This window comes from Natator depressus, chromosome 2 (assembly GCF_965152275.1).
Source record: "Natator depressus isolate rNatDep1 chromosome 2, rNatDep2.hap1, whole genome shotgun sequence".
Classification (NCBI taxonomy): Eukaryota; Metazoa; Chordata; order Testudines; family Cheloniidae; genus Natator; species Natator depressus.
In genome coordinates this window covers 199,938,786-199,961,180 of record NC_134235.1, presented here as the reverse complement: position 1 = coordinate 199,961,180, position 22,395 = coordinate 199,938,786, and the positions used below count along the sequence as shown (strand labels likewise).

The 22,395-nt window shown below is 44.4% G+C and overlaps 2 protein-coding genes across 9 annotated transcripts in view; one reads left to right on the top strand and one right to left on the bottom strand.

Moving 5' to 3' along the window:
• HACL1 (2-hydroxyacyl-CoA lyase 1) overlaps positions 1-7,123 on the bottom strand; it is a 33,731-nt gene extending 26,608 nt beyond the window's left edge. The window contains exons 1-2 of one of the 3 annotated variants that reach the window (XM_074945706.1): positions 6,777-7,123; positions 3,775-3,879 (exon numbers count right to left, since the gene is read on the bottom strand). In XM_074945706.1, coding sequence (XP_074801807.1) covers positions 3,775-3,879; positions 6,777-6,851 — 180 coding nt within the window. In that variant the 5' untranslated portion in view covers positions 6,852-7,123. Of the gene's footprint in view, positions 1-2,599; positions 3,471-3,774; positions 3,880-6,776 lie in introns of those variants that run through there. The other 2 variants (XM_074945707.1, XM_074945708.1) reach the window with 2 other exon arrangements.
• On the top strand, positions 6,732-18,432 carry BTD (biotinidase). 6 transcript variants are annotated; one of them, XM_074945711.1, is made up of 4 exons: positions 6,732-7,024; positions 10,672-10,907; positions 14,002-14,151; positions 16,728-18,432. In XM_074945711.1, the coding sequence occupies exons 2-4, from the start codon at positions 10,689-10,691 to the stop codon at positions 17,910-17,912; spliced, it is 1,554 nt and encodes a 517-aa protein (XP_074801812.1). In that variant the 5' UTR covers positions 6,732-7,024; positions 10,672-10,688; the 3' UTR covers positions 17,913-18,432. The 6 variants fall into 6 exon arrangements, with proteins under 6 accessions (XP_074801812.1, XP_074801813.1, XP_074801811.1 ...); XM_074945712.1 differs by having other exon boundaries at positions 6,732-7,144; XM_074945710.1 differs by having other exon boundaries at positions 6,732-7,161.
• The last annotated feature ends 3,963 nt before the right edge of the window (positions 18,433-22,395 follow it).

Here is a 22,395-nt window from a genome sequence, read left to right as displayed (position 1 = left end):
ACTCCAGTCCTGATGATTGCTCTCTATAAATAGATCGTGGGGTAAACACGAGGCACAAGAACAAATGGGTATAAACTGACCATAAATAAATTCAGGCTTGAAATTAGAAAAAGGTTTCTAACCATCACAGAAGTGAGGTTTTGGAACAGCCTTGCAATTGGAGTTGCTGGGAAAAACATTTTAATTAGTTTTAAGAGAAAGATGGACAATTAATTCCAATTAATAGTCTGGATTAATAGAGAATCCTTGAAATGAAAAAAAAAAACCCATAAAAAGAATCCAAGAAAAGGATCAAATAAATTTCTTATACACTGATGCCATCTACAGAAACAGCAGAGAAACAGAAATCTGAGCGCCCGTATGACAAGGGTCCAATAGAAATAAGAGGGTCAGCCCTCTTCAATAATTACTGAAAACCAGGTATAAAACTGAGGTCAGCGGGTGGGACCTCAGAGTTTTCTGAGCCCACCAAAGAAGGTGCTGAACCCATAAAGAGCTACCAGACACTTGGACCAACCACTTGACCAGCTCTCCCCTATCCCAAGGGAAACTAGGATTGAGCAGAAGTTGGGAGATTTCATTTTAGAGACTGTATGTCACTTCATGTTCTTTAGTATATAAGTAACTGAAAGGTACCTTGTTGAATCCGCACTCTTTCTAATGAGACCTGAAGGAACCAAATTTTGTATTTCAACTAAGTGATACTATACACTTGTTATTCCTTTGCAAAACAAAGTAAATTGGCCTCGGAGTGCCTCAAACAATAACTTTAGTCCATTACTTTTGATGTATTCAAATTAAATACCAGAAATAGCAGGGAGCACATTCATAAGAGTTCCTTAAATCAAGGTGCATCCTCATTCCCTGGAGAATCATTTAAACTGCAATAAATTTTAGAGATACACTAAAGGACTGATAAGTGATGATTATAAGTAAATGTAATAAGAAATCTTGGTGATTTATGGTCTTCTGTGATATAGCTGCTGGGCCCCATCGCTGGTCTATATTAATCACTTGCAAGACTGCATGTATATTTTGTGTTCAGTAAATGACCGGAACATTTGGTGTATCTAAACTTGAACTATTGATTATATACCCATATGAGTCTTGATGAATGAATACACTTGTTGATTGGCTAAGAATAACTAAGTTTCCTGATTTGAGAAATACTGTCCAAGTTTCAAGTTGACCTGAGAAGAACCCAGTGTTAAAATTAGTAAGTTATCACTCTCTAAGCTTAATAAAAAGCAGTTATCCTAATTAAATACCATTAACATGTTGGCTTTAATATTTATTTAATTGGCAAATCTAATTATTTTTTATATTTTCTCTTTAAAACCTAAGTGGCACCTGGGCAAAATCATTAAACTGACTCCCATTCTCGCTTACGTGATACAGTTGCAATAAGCAAACAGGAATGTTTTGATGTGCTCCATTAATGTGGCTGGTGCAGGAGGTCACTGGGACAGAACAAATATGTTACCAATGGAAAGAGAAATGTGACCCACCACTTAGTCATTTTTCTTAATCACATTGAAAACAAGGCCCAACTTAACATAGGATCAGATGTTCATCTATCGCCACCTCTACCAGAAAGGTATAGCAAGAGCTCAGAGAAGAGGAAATTTGAAATGATGGACATAACACTTTAAAAACATATGAAAGAATGAGGAATTAACGATAACGGGGTGGGGGTGGATAAAGAACAATGAATGAAGTTAAGAAAAGGAACATTTAGGCTAAATGTGAGAATAAACTGACAGTGAAATATGTAAGACTACAGAAAGGTCTCCCAAAGGAAGTGGCTGAAGTCATCACCTAGTATGTTTAAAACAGTGCACAGAACACTAGAAAATGTATTAGAGAGAATAATTGTGCACGTACAGGGAGATGGAGTAAATGACCTAATAAGTCTTTTTCATTTCTAATTTCTATTGATGGGACCCTGGAACACAAACTCCAGGAACACTCACCAATTTTATTGAAACTCCCAGTAAAACAAAGGTCACTTATGACTAAGGCTAAGATTTTGTCACAGATATTTTTAGTAAGAGTCACAAACAGAGCACAGGCAATAATGAAAAATTCACGGAAGCCTGTGACCGGTTGTGACATCCCCTCCGGTGTTATCTGGATTGGTGATCTGCTAGGTCACTCCAATCCTTGATTCTGGGAGCCAGCCTTACCCTACTCTGCTGTGAGAGCCCCCACTCCTGGGCTGTTCACGCACAGTCTCTGGCATGTAAGCTGCTCCTTGGACACTAGCCAATACCTCCAGCCCCCTAGGAACCTCCATCTTGCGGTGTCCAGTTATGCCTGCTGGACACTGCAAGCTTATATGAGTTCATCAATTTAACAAAGAAATTGATATGTACCAAGGCTTGTTATCCCAAGGGGAATCTCTGACACGCTTCAAACCAAACGCACGGCTTCAGGTGGAACAAACAAACAGATTTATTAACTACAAAGATAGATTTTAAGTGGTATTAAGTGATAGGCAGAAAGTCCAAGTGGTTACCGAAAAGAAAATATAAGCATGCAGTCTAAACTCTCAACCCTATTAGATTGGGCAACATCTAGACTAAGCATTTTTTCTCACCTCACTGGATATTAAAGTCCTTAATATACAGGTTTGTTCCTTAAACCTGGGCCCAATCTCCTCTGTTGGAGTCTTGTCTTCTTCTCAGTGTTTTAGTTGCTTGCAGCGAAGGTGGAGGGCAGGAAAAGGGCCCAGTATGCGTCCACTGTCTGTTTTATACCCTCAGTCCATGTGTTTGGGGAGCACAAGTCGAGGCACGTCTGGGGGGCATTGCTGAGTCTCTCCAGGCAAGGCTGAGCAATTTCACCTGCATGAGGCCACACCAGGGTATCACTGCATTGTAGCTCCCTTGCTGGACAATGGCTGTTGATGGGTTGTTTGACACCCCGCCCTGGCGTTGGTTACTTTCCTTGCTGTTGCTTCTGGGGAGCTAATATCTGGATGATTCCCCAACTTACAGCATGTTTTGGTGACCACCATACAATACAATTCTCATAACTTCATATGCATTAATGATACACATATATGGATAGAAAAATGACTTTCAGCAGATCATAACCTTTCCCCCTGATACCTTACAAGGCATGCTTTATATGTAAGATCACGATCATATTAAAATGAGGAATATGGGGTTTACAATACGCTCCTCCAAGGTACAGAATGTCACACCAGTCTCTGACTTTTACTAAAAATATCCATGACAAAATGGGGAGCCTAGGCATCTGCCGGTAGGCTGCGAGCTCCAGGGTCCCCCTCCGCTGGTGGCTCCAAACTGTGGGGGTCCCCCTTGCTGCCCATGGTGGTGGGGGTTCCCCACAGCTCCCTGCCTCAGCAGGCAACCCTGAAGCTCCCAGCCAGCTCTGGCTGAAGTCACAGAGGTCTTTGGAAGTCACGGATTCCTTAACTTGTGACTAAATCGCAGCCTTACTTATGACCCCTACCTTAGCACTGATTAAAACTGCTGCAGGAGTTGGGAACTCCAACAAGTACAGAGCCTCAGGTTCCAGTCCTGCAGAACTCCTGAGTTCCAAAAGCATAAAGCTAAGCTTCTGTGCTACTGCACTCCTGTTGAGTTTGGGTACTCTATTACAAGCTCTTGATTACCAAAATCATAGATTTTATGAGTGTTTCATGGGCACCTGAAAGGCATTTATAAAGCAGAGATTCAACTGTAAAACATATAGCTAATATGAAAATAAAAGGAAGGATGACTAGTCCACAAGATATTTACTTACAGCTTGTTCATTTCTCATTCCTATATATTTTATTCCAATTGCTTGGGCTGCAATTGCAATTTCAGTCACTGGAATACCAACAATACCAAACATATATTCAATATTCTGAAATGAGAATTAAAAAAACCTGAATTATTTCCAAAAATTGATGCACAACGATCAGATCTCTAAAATTTCTTCTGTGTAGTGTGCCTATCTTAAATCCCAATAAAGTACACAATCACATAAAAACAAAGTAGAGGTTGAAGTGCAATAATACCACATCAAGATCTCAAGAAAAAGATAGATATCACTTATGCATATTGCTTGTTCTCCAGTAGCATGTAATTACAATAGATCCTTACACTTTGGTCTCAAAAACCAAGGTTTCTATTATAAATATTTTCCTTTTAAACAATTAACTTTTCCCCCCACCAAACTATATTTTAATTGGCATTTCAATAGTGATTCAAATATAAGATTACTAGCATGTTCTTAACAAATACAGTGGTCAATTGTGAATAAAAGTATAACAATAAAATTTATGGGGGAAAAACATCACCCCAGGCAAACAGTAATACACAATCCAACCCTTGTATATCCATATAGTCTAGGGTGGGAGAACAGTTTCAAGAGATTCCGGGTCTTGTACCAAATTGGTTATTTGTTTCCTCGGTAATAGATAAGAAAGTTCTTCTATCCTGTTATGTTTAGTCTAAAATTTAAAATCATTGTGTAGTCAGGCACAGATTTCCCTACTATAGAACTGAAGCCAACCACTGTGTGTTCTGGTTGGTTGACAAAGTCACTCCCCTCCCCTTAGTGGGAAAAATGCATTTAGTAGGCCCTTAACAAAAAGGCATCGAAGGCTCTTTTATCTAAGGGCCCAGGCCAAGTGCCTGTGTCACAGTCAAACTACAGCAAGCAATGGATTCATAACAAAATCAAAATTAAAAATTGTAAGTGAACCGAGAAGAGAGGAGGATGGGGGTGCTAAACTGATAAAGATTGAAAAGATGGGGTGCGGGTAGTGCAGCTGAACTGATGGAGTGTTGCACTGATGGGGGACGAGGGCAGCTGAAATGATGGGGGGAGCAAAGGCTGAGTGGGGGTAAAATTAATTGCTGGACAAGGGATGGGTAGATGTGTGGTTGAGAGCTCCTTCAGGAGGGGCCAAAATCACCTTACTCAGTGGATCTGGGCGAGTAAATAACACTACTTGTTCAAAAACCAAAAGAGAGACCAACACCCCCTCGCCCTTCCCACAGCCTTTTTTTTTTTTTTTAAAAAATAACCTCATGATTTTGTATCTCTTCAGAGGGTTTGACTCATTATTTTTGATCTCTTGCAGCTGGCAATACTGGCATTTCTCTGCTCCATCTCATTTGGGCTTCCCAGTTCACAGTATGGAAGTATGATGGCTTTGCTGCAGATAGCAGGATACTTTACCTGGGATAAACTGATAACCAATGAACTAGGGGTATGCTCCTTTCCTGTAACCATTTATTTAATAATTAACTTAATAAGAGTGCCATAGTACAAATGTCACTAAAGGTTTTTAGACAAACTGTCCCAACTTTGAGCTGTTTCAAATCAGGAGGGGATATGCAAGTTTGAAAACTATTATAAAATAATAGTAAGTATGATGATGGGGTAGGCGTTTAAACCAAGACCTGGTCTACACTAGAGGGTGATGTGGTAACCTGCCTTGTTTCAACTTATCTGAGGAAGCATCTTCACTTAAATTTGGCTTCTGCTGACGTACATGCCTCACTAGCCTGACTTAACGCCACCTCCTCCAGCAGCCTGGTCATGATAGATGTAATTAAGTCGATGCAGAGTTAGCGTGGACCCTGTGTTGCTTACGTCAACTGCTGCTGGCTTTTGGGAGCCATCCCACAATGCCCCACACTGAGAATGCAACTGACACAAGTGTTCCCACTGAGAACACGCCCCACTGACAAAAGGAGCCAAGTGTGCACATACAAGCAATTTAATAACAGTGGCTGTATGTTGATGTAAGTTAGGTCAACATCATTTTGTACTGTAGACATGGCCCCAGAGGCAGGGAGTGGGCACGCTGATAATTCAGGAAAGCTGTACAACTGGCAGTAAAGGTCTCTCTGCATGAGAGCAAAAGAGCATTTCCAAGTTACATCAGCCTCTGGACAATGACACAGCCAGCTGAGGTTATTTTAAATTGTGTATATACACAGACATTGAGAGGTTTTCAATCTAAAATAGATTACAGGAAAGGAGCATGCCCCTAGTTTGCTCGTTATGAGTTTATCCCTGGATAAAGTATCGGGCTAACGGCAGCAAAGGCATGATACTTCCCTATTGTACTGTGAACGGGGAAGCCCAAATGAGACTGAGCAGAGGGATGCCAGTATTGCTAGCCGCAAGAGATCTAAGCTGATCAATGCCACACAAAACCTGCCTACCTGAACAACTCGGTTAAGGCACTGGACTGCTGCAGCCCCAGGGCTAGTTGCTGAATCTTTTTGTACCTCCATTACCCCAAGTTCACCAATGGTAAAATTATTTCCCTCCCACCCTTTACTCCTCTCTCTGGACTGTCTGACTGCATTGGCCATGCACACGGTGCCTCGCCGTAATGCCAACACTACCTAGCTCCCTTGGTTACCTTCCATGCAGCCCCCTGGATGTCTTCACGCCAGGGCGACGCACCTAGGCGAGGGTCTCAGCATGTAACTGGCTCCCAGGAGCTGGGCTGTTGGGAACAGCTTTGCCACCATTCAAGCTCTTAGAGCACAGGGGTCTTCCCAAGCACCTGCCACTGTCTGCTGCCTGGGAGGTAGGTGATGGCACAACACATGTTCCTCCCACAGGGCCAACCGCTTGGGAGGGGAGAGCCGGTGGCTGGCTTCGAACCCCAGTCACCCAGGTGCCAGCGCGGAGCGCTAATTACTACACCACACGATATGACCCTTCCCACTTTCCGTAGGGGAAGTATTTTTGGTTACTGTGGGGGGTCAAAGCTCAGCCTGGAGCACTCTTACTTGCGTCTTTAGGGCCTCGGCGACGAGCTGAGCCCCGCTGACACATTCTTCCTCCACAGCGCCGTGGGGAGCCATTGCCGTCGTCCCGCTCGCTCAGAAGCAGTCGGCATTTAACACCAGCCCGCAAGCGCCCAGCACCGCAAGGTCGCCCCCCGGGCCGAAGGTGCTGCAGCTTCCAACCAATCAGCAAAGTCTTTCGCTCTGATTGACACTTACGTGCAGTCAAGTGTGCACCACCCAGTGTGACGGTAAAAGGAAGCGGGAGAACAGCTGTTGGTTGGGAAGGATACGCTCCCGCGCACGAGGCAGAGGCTTGAACCAAGGGCTGTCGATTGGATCGCAGCTGTATCGGAGCTGGCCAATCAGAGGCAGGGAAATTCTTGCTGTAAGCGAGGGTATGAGAAAGGACCCTCCCCTCCCCTTTCCGTGTTGCGGCAAGGAGGAGGAGGGCAAGTAAAGAATGAAAGGCCATAGTCGCGTGCGTGCTTGCGGGCGCGTGCGTGAGAACGTGGGCAGCTCGAGCTCCGTGGAAGCCGACCAATGAGAGGAGCGGCGTGCCGCGCAACAGCGGACGCCGGGAGGGGGCTCGCGGGGAGGGGCTGCTCCTGAGGCGGCGGCGGAGGAGGGGCGGGCCCGAGGGGCGGGGCTGCTCCTGAGGCGGCGGAGGAGGGGCGGGCCCGAGGGGAGGGGCTGCTCCTGAGGCGGTGGCGGCGGAGGAGGAGGGGCGGGCCCGAGGGGAGGGGCTGCTCCTGAGGCGGCGGCGGAGGAGGGGCGGGCCCGAGGGGAGGGGCTGCTCCTGAGGCGGTGGCGGCGGAGGAGGGGCGGGGCTGCTCCTGAGGCGGCGGAGGGATGGGGCTGGTGGGAGGGCCGGGGACAGATCAGTCCTGAGCGCCCGCCCGCGGCTCCAGCCTCGCCCAGGTGCGCGCTGCGGAGCCGAGTTTCCCGTGTGAACAGGGCCAGGGCGACCCGCCCTAAGTCACTGGTCGCAGCCGTGAGCAGGAAGCGATCTGCCCTGGGCCTGGGGCGGAGGGGCTGCGCTGAGAAACAGCCTGAGGTGAAGAGCTCCCTGCCCTCCTCCCCCGAGTCGTTCCATGGAGGGAGTGGCCACACTGCAATAACTGAGGGGCTGTGGCTGGCTCCAGGCCTGTAATATTGCCCTGTGAGGAAGGTCTCAGAGCACTACACTGCTCCCTTTAGGCCCACGGGGCTCCAGCGGCCTTGGCTACACTTACAGATGTACAGCGCGGGGCGTTAAACCCGCCTTCCTACAGCTGAGTAGAGAAAGCCTGCAGTCTGTCCACGCTGCCAGCGCACGATCCTGGCCCCGTTTGCAGCTGCATTGGGAGCGGTGCATTATGGGCAGCTATCCTAGCATTCAAGTGGCTGCAACGTGCTTTTCAAAGGGGGTGGGGTGGAGTGTGACAGGGAGCGTGAGGGGAGAGAGAGTGGGTTTTTGGGGGAGGGGGTGAGTGTGTCAGCATTCTTTCATGTAAGTACAGACCCCCCTCCCTCCCCTGCTTCTCTCTCACTCACTGAAAGCAAATGGCAGCTGTTCCTCTTCTTTCTCATAGGTGAGATAAACAGCTGCTAGCCAAAATGGACCCCAACCCCCCCTTCCCCCCTCTCTTCAAGCAAACATTAGCTGTCAGCACTCCAAATGGAGGACCCCCCCCCGCCCTCCTCTCATTCAAAGCAAACAGTAGCTGTGTTTGTTGTTTTGATAAGCAGCCCCTGAAACAGAGCTTTGAATGGCATCCGCAGTTCACAACAAAACAAGAGAGGATGCATCAGTTAAAAGGATTATCGGGAGTTTCCCGAGGCCAGTCAGTACATAATATACTCCCCGTTTACGCTGGAGCGTCTCAGCCAATGCGCAACAGCTGTTAATCATCTCAGAGAGGTGGAGTACCAGCAGCCCTATAGCCACAGAGACACAGCACTGTACATGCCTTGCCAGTGTGGACGGGGAGTGAGGTACAGCGCTCTAGGTGGCTTTATTGCGCTGTAACTTGCAAGTATAGGGTTTTTTTTATTGCAGTGTTAACATACTCTTGGTGAGCAAGAGTGGCTAGGCTAATGTCAAGCCCCATAGTCTAAGTCTGCACTGCTCGCTAAGCCTGGTCTTTGATTCGGATTTGAACTCAAGCCCCTCTTCTGTCCACATACAAATCAATCTGGCTTGGATTAGGAAGCACTCAGGACCCAAGTCCCAGCACCCTGCTAGAGGGGAGGGTCAGAGCTCAAGTCCCAGTCTGACTCAGGTCCCAAGACCTGTCATTTTCAATGTGGATACAGCTGGCGCTGCAGGCCCAATTCAGGTCAGTCTAGTGCAGTATGGATGTGTTAGCATGACTGAGACCCCTAGGGCCAGCAACTGTAAACCCAGCTTTATAATGCAGTGTGGCTGCTTAAGCCTGGGCATGGAAACAAGCCTAAGTCCCACAGACCCAGGCTTAGTGTGAACTGTAGCCATATATACCCTTAGTACCAGGATTCTGAAACTTCATAGCCCCACGACCCCCTTTTGACAAAAACTGCTGTACAACCTCAGGAGGGGTCACTGAAGCCTAAGTCCGCCTGAGCCCCACGGCTCAGGCTAGCAGGCGAAATTCCAAGCCCAACGGCCCTGTGGTGGGGGCCAAAATTGAAGCCCAAGGGCTTCAGCCCCAGGCAGGGGGCCTATAACCTAAGCCCTGCCTCGCAGCCTGAAGCCCTCAGGTTTCAGCTGCAGGTGGTAGGGCTCAGACTTTAGCCTCAGCAAATCTAAACCAGCCCTGGCAACTGCACTAAAATGGGGTCGTGACCCACTTGCTTATATACTGCTTCTCATGTTATTTACTCTCCTGCCTCACAGGGGTGCTGTAAAGATTAAGTGTTTTCCTTACATTATAGATGAGAAGATTGCCGGAAAGTGGCTTGCCTAAGGCCATCCAGCAAGTCAGTGGCAGATTCAAATTAGAACTCAGCTCTGCCAAAGTCCTAGTTCCTTAGTTCCTATGCTGCCTGCCAGTCTTGGGGGCAGCAGGTGTGATAGACACACTAGAGAACATATATTATTGAGAGAACTCAGACTATAGGTACACTTGGGTTGCATTCCACTTCTACCAGAGGCTGCTGTTGTGGGGACAGTGGAAGAGTTTGACAGGAAGAGAAAGATGTCATAAAAGAAAAGAATGGGCTCATTGATTCAGTCACAAGTTACTAATTTGGGTTTTACTTACTTTGCTGCAATACTTTCAAATTGCTACTAGCAAATATTTTAGCACCTAGAACATCAAAATTGTATTTTCCCCTTGGAGGAAACAGGAGGAAGGATAATCTATTTGAGAATACCAAGTGTAGAGAGAAAAAAATGTATGTAGTGTTTTTATGGGCAGCATATTTCTTTTTATGCCTATAATAAAAAGCAGTAATGTCAGTCTGAGCTACAGTCAGCATTTTTCCTAGCAGTTTATGAAAGAGTTCACTGAATCAAATGAGATTTAGTCTACATATATTATCCACTTTAAAAAAAAAAATCATGCAGGATGATTATACAAGTCCTCAGTCTGATTCTTCAGGAATTATCTATTTCTTTGTTCATGAACCCAGCCCTGTAAATGCAATGATAGTTGCACTGAGAGTTGGGTTGGACACTGAGCAAGGAAATTACTGCAGACATAAATGCAGTGGAAATGAACACGGTACATTTGAACTGTGACCTGAAATAGATTAATGTGAAATTTAGAAGCAACACATTTATCGAGGAACATGGCAGGGGAAACCCGTTAGGTCCTGTATTGCTGAGAGTCTGAATTTAGCTGTCACTGTTAATAAATCAGAGCTAAGAGTGTGAAAGTTTTAAACTGGGATGATTTGTTATTCAAATGTTTTGGTCTTGTCTGTTTCACTCTAGATTTATGGACAAAAGTCATGTTGGAAGCCTGCTGTACAGTTTTTCTTTTCCTTTTCTGCTATCAAGATGCCTCAGCAGAAGTTCACAGAGAAGGACATTATGTTGCTGCTGTGTACGAACATCGACCCAGACTGAGTCCTAACCCAGCAACCCTAACTGATCGACGCTCTGCATTAGAGTTGATGAGCAAAAACCTATATATATATGAAGAGCAAGTAATAGCTGCAGCCAAACAGGTCAGAAAATATGTCCACAGCTTAGTGGCCATTTTAAGTTCTATATAACAAGTTCTAATTATTGAGAACAGTCTTTTCAAATTTGGATGCCTAAAGTTAGACAACTAAACCTATATTTAGGCACCTAAACAAGTGGCCTGGTTTTTGGAGATCCTGAACAGCCAGCAACTCTTATTAACTTAAGCACCTCTGAAAATCAGGCCACTTATGAAGGTGCTTAACTCCAGGTACTCAAGTTTTGGGAAAGAAAAGTAATTATTATAGAAAAATGTCTCTTCCTTTTTTATTTAAGAATCCAGCACCTACCTGATCCCTTAATCAAAGAATCCTCTTAATGGAGGAGTGTCATGACAACAACTCTTCTCTTTCTTAGCTCTTCATTCAAACACTCCACAGAACATTACTTACTTCTTTTGTGGGGCACTGCACCCCTATTTTTAGGTTTGATTGTATAAATTGTACAGCTAGCCACAAATCCAGTACAGACTTTTAGTAAAATAGGAACAAGCACAGTGAACAGCATTGTGTATTGCTGGGTGAGATAGATTTGAGATTTTTTGTGCTCCTAGGGGAGAGGGGAGAGTGATGAGTAGGTCTACCTCTTGGTGGGCAGGAACTAAATAAGCCAAGTGTCTTTCTGACAATGCTTCCTTTATATACTGCTACTTACTTTTCAGAATGATCTGTAAAGCAGCATTAGACAGCAGCCTGAAGGAGAATCATCTGTACCTAGTATGGGACAGAAGGGGAAAGGGAAAGAAACCTTAGTCACAGAAAAAACGGTTACTTACCTTTTGTAACTGTTGTTCTTTGAGAGGTTTTGCTCATGTCCATTCCATTCTAGGTGTGTGCGCGCCCAGGTGCACAGTTGTCGGAGATTTCTGCCTTAGCGGTATCCATAGGGTCAGCTGTGGTGCCCCTTTGAGTGCTGCGCTCATGCGTCTGTACCCCTAAGCACCGGGGAACTAGTGTGCTGCCCCCGCAATGGATTCGGCACCATGCTCTGACTGTGGTGCTGTGGCCAGTTTATCCAAGATTGCCAGGGAAGGCTGGTGGGAGTAGGGGACTGGCATCACAGGCAGTCCCCACGGGTTCCAGTCCAGCCACTGTGAGGGCCACTGCCCTTGCTGTGATGTAACCATGGCGGGTGCTGCACCGCTCTCCAGCGTTGGCAGTGAATCCTCCCTTCGAGGCGAAGGGCTAAACTCTTGCTCCGACGACTGTCCTTCCGGCGACAATGGTGGAGCTGTCGAGGTCTGAGTCTGCCTGCTGACTCTGGTCGGTGACTGGACAGGTGAGGCGAGGGTGAGTAATGATGCCTGCTGGAGGGACTGGGACCAGTACCATGATGGTGAATGGCCACTCCTGGCGGTATGGAGGCTGACACTCGACTCTGGAGTCCCATGCCTGGTAGGTGGGGAGTGCGTCGAGGGCCTGGGTCTTCTAGCTGGAGAGCCAGGATACGGTCCCCGGGTCCGAGGACGTGGAGATAGGGATCTGCGCCTATGGTCCAGCGACTGGGGGTGCTGCGCCATCCTCTGAGGCTGCACCACGAACAGCATGCCCTTAGGTGCCGGGGTCTTAGCCAAGTCCGCCACCTGGAGTGGCACCTGTAGTACCAGTTGGCTCACTTGGTCTTTGGCTTTCCGGGGCCACCTCAGGCACTGATAGCTCTAGGAGAGGCCAGGGAACCCTGCCACTTCCTGAGGTTGGGGGTGGATCCCTGGCTGGGCTGGAGGTTCTGACGTCCGCTGAACCACCCTGAAGCGGGCGCAAGGCCTGACATAGGTCCTTTGCCCGAAGTCACCTTGTCCTTTGGTGCCGAGGGGCTCCTCTTCGTTTGCTGCTTCTTCAGCACTGGCGAAGGGGAATGGTGCTGGGCAGAGCCCAGTGCCAGGGGCGCGCGCCGTACCAAAGCAGAAGTACTCAGCATGGGGTCCACAGCGGAGGGCTCCGACATGGGGCGAAACGCAGCCTCCATGAGGAGCGCTCTCAAGCGGATATCCCGCTCCTGCGTTCGAGGTCAGAAGTTTTTACAAATCCGACACTTGCCTTTTCTGTGGAATTCCCCCAGGCACTTCGGGCAACTCTCATGGGGATCACTGATAGGCATTGGCTTGCTGCATGCCGAGCATAACTTGAAGCTGGGAGAGTCGGGCATGCCCCCACTCGGGGGACGAAGTTCCATCCGGGACTCTGAATACAATAACCTAACTCTACTAAAGGCTAGCTCACTACTTACAAACTACTTTACAAACTACATACAGATAAGAGAACAAAAGGCTATAAGGAATCCCTAATGCTCTTGCAATCTGCAAGACAAGGTGCTCCAACCGTCACAGGTGGTAAAAAGGAACTGAGAGGATGTGGGGTCAGTGGCACCTAATATACCGATGCATGAGCATGGTACCCAAGGGGGTGCCACAGCCAACCCTATGGAAACTGCTAAGGCAGAAATCTCTGACGTGCGTGCACACACAACTAGAATGGAATCGATATGAGCAAGCACTTGAAAAAGAATGGAAGTTACCAACAGTTTGTTTTGTTAGATAGAAACAGAGGGCCCAGGGTCTTGTACTAAAATGGGTACATTCCTAGAAAGATTGCAAAAAGGTCCTTTCTGGCACACCCTGTGGAGCCATGACACAACCATCCTGAGTGTGAGCCAAGTTCAAGGAGCCAAGAAAACACACACACAATCACCTTTTTAATATGTGCACAATCTACTGTGAATGGTGCCTTATTTTGGTAACTTATGGGTGGAGCATACTTTATGGGCAGAGTTTGAATGAGTACTGCCTTTTTCCCCCCCCTTAATTAGACCCGTTTCCACAGTGTAAGGTGGCTGCTGATGTATAGGTTAATGTGCATTTTAAAGTAAATAGTTTAAAATACTTTCTACAATGCTACCTAAAAAGGCAAGAAATGCTCCCTCTATATTATGGTCAACCCAACACACTCAAGCAACCCTTTCTTTTGTTTGTATGGAACCTCACCACCAAAAGAGATCACATTTTGCTTTCCTTGTTAGCATTGGATCATTTTTCCCATGTGTAATTTTTGGCTACAAGGTATGTGTTTGTTTTGCTTACAGGGTGCACAGATCATTGTATTTCCTGAAGATGGAATCCATGGCTTCAACTTCACCAGAGAGAGCATTTACCCTTATTTGGAGTTTGTTCCATGTCCCCAGTCTGTGAAATGGAATCCATGCAGAGAGCCGCATCTGTTCAGCGATACAGAGGTATAGGTTTTAAAATTGCCTACTGTGGAAGTGTAGTGAACAACAGAGGATTTATACTCCAGGTGGAGAACAAACAGCAGGAGCCAAGGAGCTCTTAAAAATGCAATTAGCCCTAGTTTAAAGAAGTAGCCAAGAAAGTATTTCATAAGGACCAGACTGTGTTCCCAGTCACTCTCCATTTACCCTGGAGTAGCTCTGTTACCTTAAAGAATTATTCTGAATTTATAGCAGCGTAACTGAGATCAATATCTGGCCTTAAGTAAGCAAAACGGATTCCACGTAGACAGTTTGTGAAAATTGTTACTGTGGCCTCTGGGTTTCTAAAGCAGCAAACTGTGAAACTTTGGTATCAATGTTTAATAGGATACATTGCTATTATGAATGGTTTAATTTTTATTCCGACTAAAACAATAGTCATATGTAAGAGATGCATCGAGAGTTTCCCTCTAGACATTCTCATTATTTATGGTTTCACTGAAGGCAATTAACACACTAGATTAAACATTCCAATTCAGTGGTAGCATCAAGTGTTCTTTCACCCCTGTTTTTTAAAACTAAAGAACATTATCAGAATCACAAGAAATAGCTCAAATACTCAGATTTGTGTACAACAGATGGTTTGATTAACATGACTGGTTGCATAACCACATACAGAGTTGAAACCTGCTGATCCTATTCACACAAGTAACCACAATGGGCCCCAATTCTTGGTATAATGCCACTGAAATTAATGGTGTTAGACCAAAGATAAAACTGACCAGTGACTTCAGTGGGACTACTCTGTTGGTAAAAGGAGCAGGATTTGGCCCACAGTTTACATTGGTGAGTGGATTTTCTGACTCTCAAGAATCTCAAATTGTTTTGAAACTGGTTCTATGAATAAACAAAGATCAATTTAAAACTAATATAAAAAAAGTATCTTCCCACTCAAGTAGTCCATTCTTGTATGAATACAGAGTTGTATCTGCCAACTTGAATAACACAAATATGTTTTAGCTGCTTTTGACTCCCATTAGCCCTGAAAGAATCAGCACTACAGAGCGAGCACATGTCGCTGGATTCTATTGACATGTGCAACAGAATTACTAATTATGCTCCAACTGCACTACCAAATTCTGTCTTCAGTTACACTTGTGCAACCATAAAGAATTAATGGGGTTGCACAGGTGTTAATGAGGCAGAATTTTAAGACATGGCGAATTACAGGTATAACTGAGGGCATAATTTGCCCCACAGAATCTATTACTGGTGATACACGCAAGACGGAAAAGCATGAGGACTTCAATAGCTCAGACATAGGTGAGAGGTTTATTGCAGGAGTGGGTGGGTGAGATTCTGTGGCCTGCATTGTGCAGGAGGTCAGACTAGATGATCATAATGGTCCCTTCTGACCTTAATATCTATGAACCCAGCTTGACTTTCAGATCCCATGTAGAATTTGCAGGGCTGGCAGCTAGAAAATTTTTTTTTTTTTTTTTGTACTTACAGACTTGGCAAACTTGAGATGAAGTCATTGAAATACACGTATGAGAACAAAGGATGTTTTTCTTTAAATATAAAATATTTAAAGATAATGCCTAATAGGGCCTGTTGTCTTCGAGGAGAGGAACAAAGCAAGCCAAAAACCTAGCTCATTCTATTCCCAGCCATTACGTTACTCATGTCATCCAACACAACTTTAGTGCAATAGATAAGCTTTTTACTGGTATTTTACTGAAGCTTAGTGTTCAGAAAAAAGATTAATATAAATAATCCAAACATTACTAAGATGTAAGGATACATCTACAGGTATTTACCCCAAAACCGCCAATAAAAGACTTACAGACGAGAAGGAAACCTTTTCCTACAAGCATCACTACCAAGTATTTCCTTGGAACAAACTGGATGAAATTAAGGGCATTTATTTAAAGCTTTTCATGGCCAAAATAGAAGTCTCAGTAATAGTTGGTCTTTATTGCTTTGTCATTTTCCCATAATTAAAAACTAAGAACTACCAGTTCATGCCACTGCTGCCCTAAGTTCAGATTTGTCTTCTTCAGTTGCTTACAGTATTCCGTTATTTTGGGTCTGATGAGCCACAACACAACCTCCAGTTGTACCAGCAAGCAATTGCAGGCGCAGATCCTCATAATTATGCTTCTCATAGCTGAGTGTACCTGCAAATCAGTTACACTGTCACGGAAGTGCTTTCATCTGGCCCTCATTATTTGCAGACATAATTGCACCCACAAAACTTGAGGCCATTTCTGAAAAATCAGGCCCTTAAAGTGTAAGGGAATGTTTTTTTTATTTTCAATGACTAAAACACTATTTAAGTGTTTCTAAATTGTTTTGGACATCGTGAGACATTCAAGTCAGAAATAATGTGCCTTTTGTATAGAAAGGACCTGCCCCAATCAATCAACAATTTCACCAAACACTTATATTTAATTTTTCCACAAACGCTGACATTTTTAATGTTTTTGCAAATACAGAGTGAATAATCTCAAGAGGTTTGAAATACACCATGTTTGATAAAATAATAAATATCCACACACATTATAAAATGCTTACGTATTGCTAAACTGTTTCTCCAGGTTCTTCAGCGACTGAGCTGCATGGCACTGAGGAGCAAAATGTTCCTAGTGGCAAACATAGGAGCTAAGCAGCCCTGCGAGTATAAGGATCCTCTCTGCCCACCTGATGGGAGATACCAGTTTAATACTGATGTGGTATTCAACGCCAATGGTACTCTGGTAGCCAGATACCGCAAACAAAACCTGTATTTTGAATATGCTTTCAATACACCTCCAGAGGTTGATCATGTGCTTTTTGATACACCTTTTGCTGGCAAGTTTGGCATGTTCACTTGCTTTGATATACTCTTCTATGAGCCTGCTGTAAGCCTGGTCAAGAAATACAATGTGAAGCAGGTTGTGTATCCAACTGCATGGATGAACCAGCTCCCACTCCTGTCTGCTGTAGAATTTCAACGAGCTTTTGCAACTGCCTTTAATATAAATGTTTTGGCAGCTAATATCCACCACCCTGCACTAGGTATGACAGGTAGTGGCATATACACTCCATTAAAGTCTTTCATCTACCATGATATGGAAAGTCATGGTGGGAAGCTTATAGTAGCAGAGATCTCTGTGATGACACCAGAGCATGAATCCCATCTGGAGAGCAATGCAAAACCTGGAAAGAGCATTGAATACCCCCACAACAATTTTGCAAGCCTTCACATCGATGATCAGGTTTGCAATAAGAAGGAACAAGAGGCCCACTGCTGGGTAGCAGAAAAAGACAAAGAAGAAGCCCCTCTGATATTTTACAGGGAGATGATGTATGACAATTTCACTTTGGTTCCTGTAAGGGGAACTAAAGGGGAGCTCCAGGTTTGTGCTAACACCCTCTGTTGTTATTTAAGTTACCAGAGACCTACTATATCTGATGAATTGTATGCTTTGGGTGTCTTTGATGGGCTTCATACAGTCCATGGCACATATTATGTTCAGGTTTGTGCCTTAGTGAAGTGTGGTGGCCTCAGTTATAGCACCTGTGGGCAGGAGGTCACAGATGCCACTGCTCTGATAGATTTTCAGCTGGGGGGAAATTTTAGTACTTCCTATATCTTTCCTTTACTGCTGATGTCTGGTATTAACGTAGACTTCACTGATCACTTGGGTTGGAAAAACAACTACTATTTCATGAGTAAAAGTGGACCGTCCTCTGGCTTAGTGACAGCTGCTTTGTATGGACGATGGTACGAGAGAGACTAGTGCAGATTTGACCAGAAATCAAGCTAGGCTCCTAAAATAGATGGCCTTCTTTTCAGAGGTGCTGAACACCCACACCTTTTAGGACTTCAGTTATGTATGCTTAGAACATGACTATTAGACTTCCAAGTTTGAAAATATTGACCAAAGTGCTTTATCCAACAAATAGGTCACAATCCGTGGTTTGCACCTTGCCAATATTTCAACTACCAGCAGCAATAAAACCACCTTATCCCTCAGGAAAAAGGGTTAGCGTAAAGTGTGACAAGATGTTTTATGTTATGAAAATATAGTACTCAGTTGGACTCCATGCTCTGTTTTTAATCTTAAAAGGTGATAAAGAGGCAACTGTAAGTAATTCTTTGGGACCCCTTTATGTGTATCTTAAAATCTGAATATTCAGTTATAAAATAGCTTCCTACTTAGACTTTTGCTTTTGTCATTAATATTGATCATTCTACCTCTGGATTAAAAAAAACACAGCTATTCCTGTTTTAACTTCTGCATAGATTATTGATGAGATCACTCTAGATGAAGATGACTAATAAAAATATGCCCTAAGCATGATGCATATGAAGTAAACATGGTTATAAAAAGCAACTGCTCTAGATTTCTTAATGTTTGCTGATGGATACTGCAGCATTTAAGTTGTATTGTCTATCAAATATAAAAAGTAATAGCTGTCACTCAATCAAGTACGACTACGACTGAAAATCAGTTTCCACATGTAGGGTTCAGGAAACATACCAGGGCACTTAGTGTCTACGTTCCCTCCTATGTCGGCCGAGTTGGCACAACAATAATCCATTGCACGCTCTGCTTCCTTCATAGCTGAGTGCCAAACTCGCCTGTCATGGGTCGTATCCTCTCAGGTCATTAAGTTCAGTCCAGCAGACTGTGCGCCACTTGATGGAATCCTTGTAGTGGAGTTTGGGACGGCCAACCTTCCTACTACCTATTTTAAATTCACAGTACAGAACTCTCTTAGGCAGTCAGTCAGTTTGCTTCCACGCTGGCATGGCTTCCAAGCTTAGCATGGTTGTCATATGTAGTACTTCATTGTTGGTGATTTTATCACACCATTTGATTCCCATTATGCTGCATAGGTGACACGTTGCAGGCAGTTACGTTTTTGGATATGGCAACGAGTCTCTAACGAATATAGAAGACAAGGGAGCACAACAGCGCTGTAAACTTGGCACTTTGTGGACACTTTGACCCTTTCCGCCCTGCGCGACCGCTTTCTCCCCCCATCTTGTCCAAAGTCTTTTTTGTAGATGACTGAAAGCTGAGGCAGTTGAGTTTAAGTGTGCTGAAAGTTCTTTATCAATGCTGGTGTCATTGGTAACCGTGCTACCTAGGTAGCAGAAGGACTTGACGTTGTTTAATTGGCAGCCATTCAATTTTATGTCTGTTAGTGATGGAAGTAATGGGTTTCTGCTAGGAGATGGTTGATACAGGATTTCTGTTTTCTTTACATTAGTACAAAGGCCATAAAGGGATAAAGCATGGGCAAAGGAATTCAGCAAATGTTGTAGGTCATTTTCAGAAAGGGCAACAAATGCTGAGTCATCTGCATACAGTAGATCCTTTATTTCACTTTGCTGGGATTTGCTTTTAGCCCTCATTTGGTGGAGGTTTAGAAGTCTGCCACTGAATCGTGTTGTTAAAGTGACACCTGTAGTGGTAAATACGTGCAGCGACTTCTAGTACTCCAACCAAGAACAAAGTAAATAACGTAGGGGAAAGATCACAGCCTTGTTTAACCCCATGGGCTACAGAAAGGGATCAGATGAGTCAGGACCCACTGATACAGGGGCCGGCGTATTGTCATGGAAGCAGCATATGAGGTTGATTAGTTTGTCCGGACATCCAAACTTTGCGAGAAGGCACCAGACAGCAGAGGTCGACAAAGGCAGCGTACAGGGGCATTATTTGTTCAGCAGCTTTCTTCTGTAACTGGTGTAGGGTAAATATCACACTGGCAGTGCTGTGTGACGAATGAAAATCACACTGGGATTCAGGGAGTACATCATCTGCAAGAACCTGAAGCCTTTTCAGCAACTTACCAAGGATCTTACCAGCGATGGAGAGGAGTGAAGTGCCACAATAATTGCCACGTCTGTCTGTCCCCTTTACGCTTGTAGATTGTAACTATTTTGGCATCTTAGAAATCCTGGGTTAAAACCACTTTTTCCCAGCAGAAAGTAAATAAGTCTAGGAAAGCTTTGTGGAGTGTAGGACTAACTTGTTTCAGCATGCCAGCTGGGATTTCACCAGCTCCAGCTGCCTTTGCTATTTCCATAAGTGCATTTTTAGTCTCCTCCAAAGTTGGTGGATATTCAAATCAAACTGGTCTTTGCTTGATTGAGCATACTATTTGATCATTTGCACTCTACTCACAATTGAGGAGAGTCGCAAAATGTTCTTTACATCTTTTTAGTATCATACTATGCTCAGTCAAGAGGGTACATTTTAAAAGCAAAAACTGTTAACTACAGTGTCCAGAACACACCACTATGTTCCCATTTGCTGACCTTCGCATTCTCACTAGTTTTGTCCCCCCCTTCCGCTTTCAGGTCTGTTTGGTTCAGTTCCTCTCCCACAGGCTTTTGGCAGTTCAGCGGCAGGGAGCTTCTTTGTCTGCACGATGGCCTTGAGTGGCAGTTTCGCCCCTTATCTTCAAGCCTAGCTGAATCCTCGAGTTAACCCATTCCTTTCTTTCTCCCTCCCTCCCTCTTCGGCCTTTTGCAACCTGCAAAGGAATCTTCCACGCCACACTCACACCTTTCACGCTTCCCAAAATGCTTTGCAATGCCTGCAACAGCATTAGCAACATACAATGCTGATCTGCCTCCCCAGGGGACTCCCTGAGGGAGGGGGCCATTGGGTTGTGACAACTTCATTTCTGTTATAGTGGAATGGTTGACTTGCAGATTTGGTCTGATGGATGCTGGTGCAGTAGGGTGATGGTTGCTCACTTTATCTTTATTAAATAATTGCATATTGAGTGGCTAAGGAGATGGATGGCGCAAACAAGTCGAACAAGAGACTAGTGATTCCCAGACTTGATTTGGTCATATCAAAGTAGTACTGAGATGTGTGTGCTCACTCAAGGAGAGTTGAATACCTTGTGCCACTTGATTCTCATTTTATTAGCGAGCATAGGACAAGCCATCTGGATTTTGGCTAGCTATATGCTAGCACTAGCATGGAAAGTAAAGCGTGTACATGTATTGGAGGAATTAGAGAGGATGAATGAGGATCCTACACTTTGAAAGACTCCATGTCAGGGTTTCAAAAAGGGTGATGGTCTCAAGAAAAATGTGAGTTTGCATCTGACTCTTTGCACATCTCTATGGTAGTTATGTGGAATCCTTTACTCCCCAATCTCTTGCAGTCTCCTTCAGGCTATACGCACAGAGATCCAGTACAGTATAGATGACAGCTACACAACAGAATTGTTTTTCCTGTAACTATTTCCTGTAACATCTATTTGCCATGTAAGTGTCTACCTCATTAGATGTAACATGGGTTATTTAAAAAAAGCTCTTACACCAAGCATTTGTTTAACATGCTCAGAAATGAGAAATAAGGTAAAAGCCACATCCTTTTGTGCTTCCTAAACCATAGCCAGATGCTGAGTATGCACAGCTGTTTGTGTAGAACACAGGAACAGTTTATGCTGTAAGGATGAAATCTAAAAAAAGAATGAATGTTGGGAGAATCCCAGCCTTAAGGGCTAAAAAACCAGTAACTTTCAATCAAGTCTTCCTTTTGGCCTGAGATAAAGTGTGCTTCCTCAAATCACACATTTCATATCTAATTTCACCTGATGCAGTCAAGTATCAGCACAATCATACTACTATTTTAGCTCAGTTAATAATAGTGTTGCGCACTTAGTGTCTTTCTATCCAATAATTTCAGAACACTTTACAAACACTGAATTAAGTCTCAGCACCCATGTGAGGTAGGTAAGTAGCGTTATACCCAATTGAGAAACTTGAGACACAAGGTATTACGTAAGTTGTCTTAAGGCCTTGGCTTTGCTGCTTAAAAAGGGTACTTTTTTACCTTAGGATAACTAACATACACACATGAGGTATCCCAAGGTTAAAAAAAAATTACAGTGAAGACCAGGGACTTTAGTTTCATTGCAAGATAAACAGCCCTATGTGCCCTACAGGCATTGACCTTTGTGAGTTTACCTCATAGTAAAATTCAAGTGCCTGGTCTTCACTGTGTTTTAAACTCAGGGTAACTTATATATGTTAGTTACCGTGAGGTAAAGAGTGTACCTTTTTAGTAATGAAGACAAGGCAGAAGATCATACAGCATTGTAAGTGATAGACATGGGAAGAACCAGTAGTCCACTTGGAACTCTCCCAGTCCCACTGTTCTAATCACTAAAAGATTCATCTCCCTCTCAGTAAGTTTCTATTGTCACCTAACCTGAACTGGGCAGACAATAGAGACTCTAGTGCCA

Excerpts from the sequence above, each read along its gene's own strand:
- BTD (XM_074945711.1), top strand. The coding sequence starts at position 10,689 with ATGTTGGAAGCCTGCTGTACAGTTTTTCTTTTCCTTTTCTGCTATCAA. Across the intron at positions 10,908-14,001 it reads TAATAGCTGCAGCCAAACAG|GGTGCACAGATCATTGTATT; the intron begins GTCAGAAAATAT and ends TTTTGCTTACAG. Across the intron at positions 14,152-16,727 it reads ATCTGTTCAGCGATACAGAG|GTTCTTCAGCGACTGAGCTG; the intron begins GTATAGGTTTTA and ends CTGTTTCTCCAG.